Source organism: Numenius arquata, chromosome 2 (assembly GCF_964106895.1).
Source record: "Numenius arquata chromosome 2, bNumArq3.hap1.1, whole genome shotgun sequence".
Lineage (NCBI taxonomy): Eukaryota > Metazoa > Chordata > Aves > Charadriiformes > Scolopacidae > Numenius > Numenius arquata.
Window position 1 is genome coordinate 52,453,382 of NC_133577.1, and position 13,440 is coordinate 52,466,821.

General features: G+C 45.6%; 1 protein-coding gene across 3 annotated transcripts; it reads right to left on the bottom strand.

The window, feature by feature from the left end:
- Nucleotides 1–1,585: 1,585 nt before the first annotated feature.
- On the bottom strand, nt 1,586–13,037 carry POLR3F (RNA polymerase III subunit F). Of its 3 annotated transcripts, none has more exons than XM_074165879.1 (9): nt 12,939–13,037; nt 11,870–11,987; nt 8,596–8,663; nt 7,544–7,611; nt 6,629–6,741; nt 4,500–4,643; nt 3,615–3,722; nt 2,822–3,013; nt 1,586–2,245 (listed from the first exon to the last, which is right to left on the bottom strand). In XM_074165879.1, the coding sequence occupies exons 1-9, from the start codon at nt 12,992–12,994 to the stop codon at nt 2,168–2,170; spliced, it is 945 nt and encodes a 314-aa protein (XP_074021980.1). In that variant the 5' UTR covers nt 12,995–13,037; the 3' UTR covers nt 1,586–2,167. The 3 variants fall into 3 exon arrangements, with proteins under 3 accessions (XP_074021980.1, XP_074021989.1, XP_074022001.1); XM_074165888.1 differs by having other exon boundaries at nt 3,651–3,722; nt 12,939–13,002; XM_074165900.1 differs by lacking the exon at nt 4,500–4,643 and having other exon boundaries at nt 12,939–12,994.
- Between the last annotated feature and the right edge of the window lie 403 nt (nt 13,038–13,440).

Consider the following 13,440-nt stretch of genomic DNA (forward strand, 5'->3'; position numbering starts at 1 on the left):
ACCCCAACCCCACACCTCAATGAAATCACCTTTGGCCATATAACGGATGTCTGAAGCCCAGGTCAAGGCTCCCTCCAGTGAAGTGAGCATTTGCCTCAGGCTTCAGTTTGCCGAGTGGTTAAAGGGGGCAGAAAAGGAACAAACATCTAATCATTTCACCCCCCACATCTCTTTTGTAAGAGCTCTTCTGCCCCAGTGGAGATATGCATCCCTGTCACCTCCAGTCAATGCAGAAAGAGCCAGCTGTGGCTGCTCACACTGGCCAACACAATCAAACTCTATCTGTGGACACGCCAGGTTATCAGTATAGATGTTTGCTCCACTGGGAGACAGCGTGCCTACTTGCAAAGAAGGAGACTTTCCCTCTGTATCTACAGCATCCCTGCAGGGGACGGGAACTATTTATCTTTTTTTTATTCTTTGTACAGTACTTACCACCGTTAGCCGTCTGTCCACAACCCACTCTGTAAGTAAGAAAACGGGAATCGAGAAAGATTTGAACACTTTCTTGGGATCCAGACTGCTTTTAGAACGTGCAGACTCCAGGACAGTATTGAAATACTTGATGTAAAGTCTCCTACCCTTATTAGGTAAACTGTCTTCCAAAAATCTCTCCTTATGTTAGCCCACCATTTACTACTCAGATTACCTGGCCTGCTGATAACTCAGTTGTAGAGATGCTTGACCATTGCCCTCCCAACAGTCTCCACGAGGGCTTATTTTCAGAGACGCAATTTTGAAAATAGCTAGATGTGAGCCCTGCCTGCTCATACTTCATCTCAGCCCTCTGTCACTCTGGAAGGTGGAAGAGGCTGTACCATATGCACACAATATTCTCATTTATGAAAAAGGAGCTGACTTTTTTTTTCCCCCCTCTAGACGTTGCTTGATTATAGGTTAGGGAAGAGGTGCAGTAACTAATTAGCATAACATAGTTGGTACAAAAATCTGTTTACCTCCCAAGTGAGATTTGAACCTACATTTTCCAAAGGCAACATCACCTCTCTAATACTGCCAGATGGACAGCAAGAGCCAGAGGAAACTAGACACATCCCTTAAGAGGTCCATGGCCTGGCATACCCTGGGCATAAGGCTTACAACACCACCACCATCTGTGTTAATGCCAATTCATCAGTCCAGAGTTGCACAGAGAAGGAGCCAGAGAGGTCACACTTCAGAGAAACATAAGTTGGCTCCACATCACAGGAAGAGAAAAATGCCCTTTTTGATGATATGCTGGTATCATGCCTTCCTCAGATCACAAACCAAGGCCAAAGGCCATATTCATTCAACAAACAACTGTCTGTCATTTGAATCTTTATCGTAACACCCTCAGGGTTGAAAAATCTATAAAAATCCTCCCTGTACCATCAGGTCAGAGGAACTCTTTTTTTCTTCTGGAAAACTCATCTTCCCAGAATATTTCTACTCAAAATTTCAGCTGACATATCCATGCACGTGATGCAGCTGCTGGAACACAGCAACACAGATTTGATCATAACTCTGTAGCTGTAAGATGAAGGAATAAATACAACAGATGCATCACCAGGCAACGGCAGCAATAAAGGAAATGAAGCACAGATGTATATGAGAAAAATCTGGGTTTTAATGATAAATTAGCAGGTAAGAAAGATAATAAAGAATCAGTGAGTTCTGTGACATATTTAGGATCTTTTCCACATCAGAGTCTTAGTCTTCAATTAGATGGTAGCTATCCTGGGAGAAAAGTGTCAGCTTTAGGACTTAAGCATCAACCATTAGCATTAGTCTGAAAGCAAAGTTTGGGTTCCCATTTTTGGCAACACTCATTAGCAAGTTTTTCTCATCAGCTAATGGCTTTTTCTGTGATTCAGAATAAGCATCTGTGGAGTACTTGACACAATCCTTGGAAGTGATGCATCACCACCCAGCTGTTCTACGGCACTTTTCAAGTACCACAAACAATTTTTGGTACAAGAATGGATCTACGTTTCCACTTCAGCCTTGATCTTCCGTGCTGATTCCATTTCCAGTCCACTTACGGGACTGCTCATAAAACTGGTCTGTTACTGCTTTATGTTTCATTAAAAACAAGTCACTCACAAATTTAGAAGTCCACTTTTAAAAAGCAAGCTGCTTTGTCGCCTTGGCTGTGAAGGACGAATCCAGTCCACAGTTTTCTTTCACATTAAAACTCCAGCCACTCCGTCATATAAATACAGTTTGATGGAGAAATCTCACCGCCTTCATGGCAATCATCAAAAACCTGCAAAAGCAAGCCCTGTGTCAGTAATTGTACACCGCAAGCACAATCTAACTGGAAGTAATACACTCGCGTGTTTTCTGCTCCTTCCCCAGTAGAAAAGCAGTAGTCTAATAGAGGGGAAAATCTGGGAAGTCCAATGCCGGCTCTGAGAAAGAGTAACGTGAGGGCAACAAAGCAAAGCAGACCCCAAGTTTCACCCACATATTATCAGTTTACAATCCAAGAGACCAAAAGCTAGACAGAAATAATTTAGCTTTTTAAAAAACAAACAGGCATACTTGGGATAAGAAAATATGACAGTATGATTTGGAACGGGCTACACTTGGCAGCACCTTTTCACATACAGTACAGTAAAGAGACAACAGATAAGTGGGAAACATCCTGGTCTAAACTAAAGAACCCGCCTCTTAAACCAAAGCTAAGGCATCCTGGGTAACACTCGTAACCACAGTTGGCTTAGAAAGCCATGAGGATCACTCACGGGCATAACCTTACCATGTGCTGGCTGGCCATTTGCAGGATTGTATTCCAAATTTCCATGCACCCACATATTCACACACAGAATTAGTTACTTACAGGACAGAGGCCGCAGGGCGTCCTGACTAATCCAGTGGGTTGTATGAGAGGACTAACGGCTCTGTACAATTTCATCTGTCCATCCACACTGCCTACCGTCCCTTCCTTTGCAGCAATAATAGTCATCTCCACTTTTCCATCATATATTAGCGTATTTAAAATGGTTTCGATGTCTTCCATTGACAACTCTACCTAAGAAATAATTTGTAAAATAAATATTAGTAAAGACACATGCCAGTAAGTCCTGCAAGGAGGAAATGAGCAAACACCATGGGTAACATATCCTTAGAATTCTAACCTAGCCCAGATAAAGGAACCGCTGTTGCTGGGCATTTTATAGAGCTGTGCAGATATAAACAGAAAAGCAAATCCAAGTACCTCCTACCTCCCAGGCACTTTTGGATTACACTAGCCTTCACTTACCAAAAAGAACTTCCCTACGCAACTCAAGTTTTTTTTTAAAACTGCTTAAAGTGCACAGGCAAACTTAAGAGCAATTATAAAATATAAACTGGTTGAGATTGTTAGAGAAAAATTTACTCCGGTTCCCATCGACAAGTATGTGGATGCAAATTCTTTTATATGTCTTTGAAAAACGCCCCACGCAAACTACCCTGGAATCCCACGCAGCCCAAATGACCCTCCTCAAAAAGCAATAAAGCAGCAAAGCCAACTTCCAGTGCAGTAACTGGGTAGGGTACTAAAGCACTCATTGGACCGTCATCAGGACCCAACTCGTGCAGCCAGTCATGCACTGAAAATTCTCAGAGCAGTAAGATGAATCTATCCTGACCTTACTGATACCCAGTTCACAGATGTATTTCCACACCTCATGGGATGAAGCAAATGAGCTGTTTCTCTGTATCATGGGGTTCTGTTTGCTCTCTCGAGCTGCTTCTGCCTGAGAAAAAGGCAAAGATGAGTTACAATCAGTACTCACTGCCAGGAGCCTCCTGTGTGGTTCAGTTTCAGGCAGACTAAAGTACAGAAGTTGAGTTCCAAACCATTTCAGCGACATGTTTTTTTATTTAGCATTTAAAGCTATGTCCTTAGACTGATGTGCGTGAGACAATGCAGTGCACAACCAAACATAATTTTACACTAAATATGACACAAAGTTTACACAGTGATTTAGATTAATGTGAAGGAATATCAGCATCTGGCAGGTTTTTTTTGACACAAAAGAAGTTTCTGCTGTACCTAGTGCCAGTTAAAATATACTTCAATGGACTAGAGAAATGTTGCAATCTGTGTAGGACTTATTTAATGTAAAACAGGCTTCTCCTGCAGTTATACTAGAGAAAACTGTCTTCTAGGCAGAGCTAACTGACTAGTGCCTTTCACCCCCTCAGACGTTAGGAACTCTGCAGGGAAAACAGTGACGTTTCCTAGGTTTTTTGGTCGTGTGTTTTTTGCTGCCTAGCTTGTCGTTGGACTTTGGAGACTGAAGGCTTCACTCCCCGTACAGAGTGGGAAAATATGCATTATTAAAGTGCGGCACCATCACACTTGCTGTGACAAACACAATCCAGTACAGATTTGCTAATCCGGTTATAACAATGGCCAATGCTTACAGAAAGCACTACGGAAAACTTAAGCCTTGTCTGTCACTGATTTTACAAAGAAAAGAATTGCTTGCACAAAACAAACGGGAAGTGACTTTAGTAGTGGCACTCACCTTACTCTGTAGAAATTTAAAACACTGTTGATTTAACACTTCCACAAATTCAGACTCAAAGTCTTGGTCACTGTACCAGGCCCCACCAGTCACTGAGCGGTCGGGCTGCAGGTTATACAGCATATACACCTTCTTCTTGGACGCCTGTTAGAGAAAAGCGAACAGCTCTTAACAGCTGAAAGACTCCCATAAGAAAGGAAGATTTAGGAAGATACCTGCAAAAGAGATATTTCATTACTCCTAAAACCTGGGGCACAGCAATCCAGCTATCCTTAAGATGTTTGACTCTCAGATAACATGGACATAAAGAGAAGACCAATACATTCAGATTCCTAATCAGTTTATATTATAGTGTTAGAAGAGAGAAGTTTACTAACGATGTGCATACAACACAAACCTCACTGAAGATGATCTTAGAGTTTAATTTTAGCCTATTGACTCTAAACCTCCTCCTCAGTCGAAGGAGGACAGGAAAGTGTCTTTAAAAGACAGCAAAGACAATCTTAATGGAGAAGCTTTCAACTGTTTCCACAGGATACGACCCGTGCACTGATGAGGGGAGGACCCTTCCATCATTAAACCCTGCAGCTAAAGTTAGCCTTTGCGAGCCCACTCCTTACTGCCACACCGAGACAGGGTGAACGGGAATGCTGCTCCAGTCCAGATATTAGTAGGCAGTTCGGGGGCAACGGTCATCCAAAGGACTACTCGGCAACCGCTGAAGCCATTTTAGCAGCGTTATGTCGCCAGTATGACTAGATGAAGCCAGCATCTCTCAAAAGAACATGAAAAAGCTACCGCTTCTCTATGTCCAACTTCTTTATCTCCACTTTATTTTTATTTAGGAAATCACCCTCACATCTTGCTCCCCCCCCAAAACGCACACACACAAGATAAGGTATTGCCTCCATGGTGCAGATGAGACTGGCGCATGGAAGAGGCATACAACATAAAGCTTCCAAGAATTCAAAACAAGTGGTCTTCCTGGTGTACCAGTCCCCGCAACAAGACAGAATCTCTGCTGGAAACCAGAAGAACATCTAAAGAACATGTTAATATCAATGATTTGTAATTAGGCAGGTAAGGGAGAGCAGGGTGCTGCATGAGCTGTATAACAGTGTGAGAAAAAGCCTGGAAAAGGATAAGCCGCACTCTAGTACATGGACTGTTTGCACATAAGGTAAGAAAGTACTTGAGTAACTGGAACAAAGTAGAAGAACCAAGACTGAAACTGAACCAAACGTCTTAGAAATTGTTTGAAGTAACTAATACAAATCCAGTATGAACCAGATAACTGAAGGGAGACTCAGGATCTCCAGGTAAGAGGAACCTTGGAAGTAATCATATCACTAGTCCCATATAAAAAGGTGATATTGCTTCAGTATCAGAAATACCAAATTGTGGTACAGCAACACTGGGATCAATGGAGAAAAAGTAATTATGGGCAGGCTGCTTATTTGGGTGGAGACTGAGTGGAGAAAGGAGAAAAGGGTGGTAGAAGGGAGAGTTAAGAAACAAGAAAGGGGAATAAAGGTATAAAAATCAGCCAGGGAACAACAGAAGGCAGGGTCTGTACACACCAGGAGCCTGGATGCCTATGGAGAGCAGAGAAGCTGACCCGTGGACCCAAACCCATTGGGATGCTGGAGGGAAACCCACCAGACTCTTCCCTAACTTTACATCCTAAAGACTGGGCATGGAAGGGCAAAGGGTGACACAACCGCAGATGAGCAGTAAGCAGCGTGAGAGGTTTGTGAGGGGTAACAGAACTGCAACAACCGTTGCGCGCAATAAAGAATTAGGAGAATTAGAACTGCAATTTGATAGTAACGGTATGCAATTAGTAGTGGTGGGAAGAGTCATAAAACTGCATATTAATAGCGATACATTTTAATTAGATTGTTAATCGGTTTGTTAGTAGTTTGTTGACTATTTAATAAACATTCTAGTCTCTCGTATCTGTTGCACCTCAAACCTGCATGCTAAAGGCAGAGTCAAATGCTGGTGCATAGTCAGTGAGAAAGCTGGAGGCAGAATGAGGTTTCTCTGCTCCCAGTCCCCTGTTCAAACATACACAGCATGCAGCAAATGCTTGAAATGGTTAAAAAAAGAAGTCACAAAATACTCACTGCCACAGATTTAACTGCTTTAATTAGTTTCTTGCTTTCCAAGTTTTTCAGGATCTTGTTGATCTCTGTTAAAGGCAAATTACTTTTGTATCTAATGTCCCTGCTCCAAATACCTGTTTAAAAACAGAGAAGTAAATCGAAATGAATAGAGGAAACCATTTGTTTCTGGACGTACTCGCAAACCAAAAATCACATCACAACATTGCTTGACTGGCTTGCCGACCATAGGATGTATCCTCAATCCTAGCACTCCCAGCAAAAGGGAGGGAAGGGACAGGAAGGGGTGGAAAAAACCCCCCCACAAGTGACAAAAACAAGAAATGCATATCACAGCCACCACACTGTCCTTCTGCCCTTTACCCCTCCTCCCAGAGCTCTTACAAGCGGACTCCATTTCACCGCAAACATGAATGCATGCCAGAAATGTCCTTGCATTTTTAGGTAAGTAGTGTTTCCTTCAACAAAATATATGACAGTCAGTTCCACCTGCCACCCCTCAACCACAGTGTGCGGTGACTGCTGAGAAAGTCTAGCTGCTAGCAGTGATTTCTGCTGGCAGTACACCTGTTTAATCTGATACAGATACCACGTTTTCTTTTAAGTAGTGAGTATTTTGTGGATTCCAAGGTTTGACAGTCCCATAGATGACTCTTAATTCATACTCCAACTATTCTGAAAGACAGACACACACACCCCCCTCCCAAAAAGTCAACCAGGACAGGTTGCTACTTTAATAGAGAAATATGTCATCTTTTTTTCTGTTTTAAAGTGGGCACAGGGAACATTAGCTACAGACCAGGTATGAGGACTCCAGATTTTATATCTGTATTCTCTGGACAAGCATTTAAAAGCTTAGACAGGAACAGTTCCACAAACTGAGTTAGTACCATTCAAAGTTTTATTTATTTAAACTACCTTTGTTGCCTGCATCTTCTATGATTTGGTAAACCAGTTTCTCTTGATTGTCAGAGCCTTTCATTTTACTGTAAAATAAGACAGACATCAGGATTTTTGAAAGGTCCAAAATTTGAAAGAAGTGGGATTTGTTTTAAACTGAAAACAAGTACTCTGAAAAAAAAAAAAAACCAATGCACAAAGAAAAAAAAACCCTACACAACAAGCCAGCCATTGGCAAATATAATACATGAGACTAAGCCTCTCGATCAAGCTAAGCGTGCCAGGGAGAAGCCACAGTAAAGAGAAAAGAGCACAGTATGAAAGAAAAAGTGACTACACAAGAGTCACTCCACTTGTCAGAACAATGGGGAACTCAGAGTCATGTATTAACCCAACTGTGGAAGGTCAAACACAGCACAGAGCATAATTTCAGATAATCCGTCTCTAGAGAGAATGTCTTAAAAGGGGTAGTAGCGTGCTCCCAACTCTAAAACATGCCTTTTCACCAGTCTGAGAAAGCCTGAACTCGGCAATCTTTTTCTAAAGCATTTGAAAGAGAAGATTGCACGCCCGCACTGAGGGTAATTTTGAAGGATATTTCCTTTCAGAAGTATGTCTAGGCATCTTTAACTCAGATTCGCACAGACGTCACAAGACACGATCTGAAGGTACATTTTAATAAATCAAAGAGCACGAGTTCAAGCGGCCTCCTGGAACAGCTGTTAATATGAGCTGATCCTGTAGCACGAGCAGCGAGGAAGACCATAGGACCATAGCCTGCAGATGGTATGGTCGGGCTTCAGCTGGATTTCACCTGAGCACATATACTACTTTGTGCAGATCACTTTGCTGTCATCACTTACTAGCAGGAACTCTGCCACCAAGTCAGAGCTCCAGTCCCACGGCACCCTCTGTTCAGTAGAAACCGCTACACCTAACACAGGTTTCAGGATCAGCTATGGGGATTTAAGTGTAGCCTCCGGCAACATGCAGTTATGTTCTGTAAAATCCATGTTACAGAATGTCTTCTCAGCAATGCCACATGTTTATCCAGCAAACGCAAAGCTTACCTGGCATTTTGAGACTCTTTGATTCTATACAGGAGGCCTGCATTGCTCCTGAGGAGGTCCAGTTGCCCCTAGGAGAGATGGGCACAATGCATTTACTTTCCTTCAAATAGCTTGTTTCAGAACGTGGCAAAAATCTTCTAATATTCCAAATTAAAAACCTTATTTCATGCCAACTGAATAAAGCAAAGGGAAAATAATATTTCTACCCACTGGAAACAATAATACACTTGAGGATATTTTTTCCCTACAAGTACAGTAATACCCTCAAGGATATATTTTTCCCCCACAAGTTATTTCTAATAGCTGATGAGAAATGAATACAAATACAGTTCCCAAGCCTTCCCACATCTATGTACGTCCTATTATTTCTCCTAATTTTCACCATTGGGCAAGCGATATCAAGTTCTTGCACACTTTGCTCTTGCTTTCCACCAAAACGCTCATTTGCATGGCTACCCAGAAATCACCTTGGAGCACTACTGCACAAATTTTGAATAATTCTGAGTTCCAATAGCAAAGTTCTACTGTTTTACTAAGTAGAGATCACTGGAAAACCTGCCCGCCAGGATTGACAGTGCCTCTGAGAGGCAAATTACCAGCATCTCTTACACACAAAAGATTTGTCCTGCCCTTGATGCTTGTGCCTAGGCCAGGCAAATTCTTATTTCCTATTTTGAAGGGGCAAGCAATTAGACAAGTCCGAGAGCATAACTGTGTATAACTGCATTAACTAACACTCGCTCTGTCATCACCAGCTAATCCTTTCCCCATAGTTACAGCCTTGTTTCTTACAGATTTGCATTATGTGGTTGATTAAAGCTCACACCTCAAGACCACAGAATCACAGAATGATATGGGGTTGGAAGGGACCTCTGGAGATCATCTAGTCCAAACCCCCTGCCAAAGCAGGTCCCACACGTGTCCAGGTGGGTTTTGAATGTCTCCAGAGAAGGAGACTCCACCACCTCCCTGGGCAGCCTGTTCCAGGGCTCTGCCACCCTCAAAGTAAAGAAGTTCCTCTTCATGTTTAGATGGAACTTCTTATGTTCAAGTTTGTGCTCATTTCCTCTTGTCCTGTCCTTGGGCACCACTGAAAAAAGACCGGCCCCGTCCTCTTGACACCCTCCCTTTAAGTATTTATAAGCACTGATCAGATCCCCTCTCAGCCTTCTCTTCTCCAGACTAAAAAGATGCAAGTCTCTCAGCCTTTCCTCGTAAGAGAGATGTTCCAGGCCCCTAATCATCTTTGTAGCCCTCTGCTGTACCTTCTCCAGCAGTTGCCTGTCTTTCCTGAACTGGGGAGCCCAGAACTGGACACAGTGCTCCAGATGGGGCCTCACCAGGGCAGAGCAGAAGGGCAGGATGACCTCCCTTGACCTGCTGGCCATACTCTTCCTGATGCACCCCAGGATGCCATTGGCCTTCTTGGCCACAAGGGCACATTGTTGGCTCATGGTCACCCTATTGTCCACCAGGACTCCCAGGTCTTTCTCCTCAGAGTTGCTTCCCTTCAATGCTTTTCTACAGATGAAGTACCTGCAGCTTATCTCAAGTGAAGTACCTGGTGCTTATTAAGGCTGAGCTCTCACTGCAGTTTTTCCCCATGCTTGGGGTACTTACTAGATCTCCCCACACACACACCCTCACTTGAGCTGATACTCAAGTCTATGCCACGCTGAACCAACAAGACTAAACAGCTACTACCTGTTCCTGCACACGTGGCAGTAGTAGTTGACAGTGATCCTCGCTCCTGTCTCAGGCTGACTCCTGATACAGTAACGGGAAATGCCCAGCAAAATGCAGGAAATTTATGTAATATGCAAAAAAAATCCCTCGAGATGTTTCACCTGCATATTATCAAAGCAATCCACAACTTGAGGATTTTTAAGGGGTTCAGAGAAGATCTTCACATATTAGAGCATGGGGTAACATGCATTCTTTTATTTCTAGCTAATTCATTCCCTACCAAGCTCAGTGGCACGGTCAACATGCTGGAGGGAAGGGATGCCATCCAGAGGGACCTGGACAGGCTTGAGAGGTGGGCTGGTGCAAACCACGTGAAGTTCAACCAGGCCAAGTGCAGGGTCCTGCACCTGGGACGTGGCACAATCCCAGGCACAAATACAGGTTGGGCGGAGAATGGCTGGAGAGCAGCCCTGAGGAGAAGGACTTGGGGGTGTTCGTGGATGAGAAGCTCAACATGAGCCGGCAGTGCGCACTGGCAGCCCAGAAAGCCAACCGCATCCTGGGCTGCATCAAGAGAAGTGTGGCCAGCAGGTCAAGGGAGGTGATTCTGCCCCTCTACTCTGCCCTCGTGAGACCCCACCTGGAATACTGTGCCCAGCTTTGGAGTCCTCAACACAGGAAGGACAAGGACCTGTTGGAATGGGTCCAACAGAGGGCCACGAAGATGATCAGAGGGATGGAGCACCTCCCCTATGAAGACGGGCTGAGAGAGCTGGGGTTGTTCAGCCTGGAGAAGGCTCCGGGGAGACCTCATAGCAGCCTTCCAATATCTGAAGGGAGCCTACAGGAGAGCCGGAGAGGGACTCTTTGTCAGGAAGTGTAGTGACAGGACAAGGGGTAATGGTTTTAAATTGGAAGAGGGGAGATTTAGATGAGATATTAGGAGGAAATTCTTTCCTGTGAGGGTGGTGAAGCACTGGAACAGGTTGCCCAGGGAAGCTGTGGATGCCCCATCCCTGGAGGTGTTCAAGGCCAGGCTGGATGGGGCTTTGAGCAACCTGCTCTAGTGGGAGGTGTCCCTGCCCAGGACAGGGGGGTTGGAACTCGATGATCTTTAAGGTCCCTTCCAACTCTAACCATTCTATGATTCTATGATTAGCAAGCGGGTCTTGCAGTTGTCACCTGTGGCCACCTTACCACCTGCTGAACCACTGCAACTACACTGCACCCAACTGTTATTTTAGATCATTGTACCACGTTCTGCTTTACAAAGTAACACACAGGGCAAAGAAGACCAAGGAACTTTAGACACGTCAAAAAACAAATGTGGCTCTGCTCAGTGGTAGCTTCCTCACCTCGAAATCCACATGGATATACGCATTCACGTTAACTTCGTATTACAGAATGGAAAGAGTAAGTTTTGAGGGATGTTATGGCAACCGTAAGTAAGTTATGGTAACTGTATGTTATGGCAAGCGCTGGGATTAATTTGCTAGCCCAGCCCAACAGGCCACAACCACGCAGCCTGTGTGTAGGAAGAGTGCTCCACGTTGGCTGAAATAACACGAGGAAGGTGAAATCACCCTACCATCGAGAGCAGCCTGTTGATCGCCATGGCTCGCTGCTGGGCTTCCATGTGAGGCATGTCATTTTGAATCACCTGGTCTGTGATACCGTGAGGGAACTGATGACACAGCTCAATAATCCTGGGGGAGGAGAAAAGCAAGTTTAAAATCACAGAATCACTAAATGATTTGGGATTGGAAATGACCTCTGGAGATCATCTAGTCCAACCTTCCTGCCAGAGCAGGCTGCACAGGAACGCGTCCAGGTGGGTTTTGAATGTCTCCAGAGAAGGAGACTCCACCACCTTTCCGGGAAGCCTGTTCCAGGGCTCTGCCACCCTCAAAGGAAAGAAGTTCCTCCTCAAATCATGTTCTATTGCATCCAAAACCAAATCCAAACAGTATTAGAGTCAGAATAGAAGAGCAGGAAAAGAACAACTCAGTGGAAAAAGTACCTATGAACTGCTTCTTGGTCATATCTATTGAGAGAACTTAGCGTCTACTCCTTGTGCTGACAAATATGCTTTTGCAGCTGCTGGACAAACTACCTTTGCTCTTTGTGACAACAGTGAGCATGGTGCTCCGTTTTACTTATATCTTGCTGTGGTTATTAACAGCATGAATTCAGAGCTCCCTGTATAGTTTCATTATATAAAAGGTTCTGACGGGAAGGAATTGCTAGCTAGTCAGAGAATACAAATACTGATGAAATACCTTTCAGGGAAAAAAATGATTTAATGCAGAAAAGCCACAATTCCCCGTTCCAAGAACGGAAAGACTTCGGGGGGGCCGAGGGTAACCCGACCCCATTCCTCACTGCTACCTAAGCCCGCACAAAACACGCAGTGCCCCCAGCAACAGCAAAAACTCCTGCGGGACCCATTTCCTCACCACCACCCGGGCCTCCACCAACACGCCCCGGGCCTTGCCGACCCCCCGCCGTCCCCCGACCCCAGGACACTTCCCACACCCCCCAGCCCACCCTGCCTCTTCGCGGCCCTCTTCCCCCCGCCGCCAGGCCCCTCACCGCCCGGTAGCCCCTCTCCCAACATACACGCTGCCTCCCCGGCACCACCCGCCGCAGCTGCGGACCTGTTCTCTATCTCCATGGGGTCGGGGACCTCCGGCTTCACCTTCACCTCCGCCATGGCGCAGCGGGCCCAAACCGGCAACCGCACCAACAACCCACCCCGCCGCATCCGGCGGCGCGGCGATATGACGTCAGAGCGGCGCGACGCAGGCTGACGGTGTCGGTTGCTAAGCAGCGGAACGCGGACCAATGGGGGGCCGCGCTGGCGGGGCCGGGGCAGGGGGGGCGGGGCCACGGCCGGGCGCGCGGCGTCTGTGGTAACGGGAGGGTTGGGGGGGGGAGCGGGGATCCGGCGGGAACCCAGCGGGGTGGGCAAGGGGCTCCGTAGCAGGGATCGAGTGCGGTGGGCAGGGATCGAGTGCGGTGGGCAGGGCTCTATAGCAGGGACCGAGTGGGGTGGGCAGGGATCGAGTGGGGTTGGCAGGGCTGTGGGGTGGGATCGTGTGGGGAGGGCAAGGCCGCAGCTGGGATCAAGTGGGGTGAGCAGGGATGCAGCTGGGATCG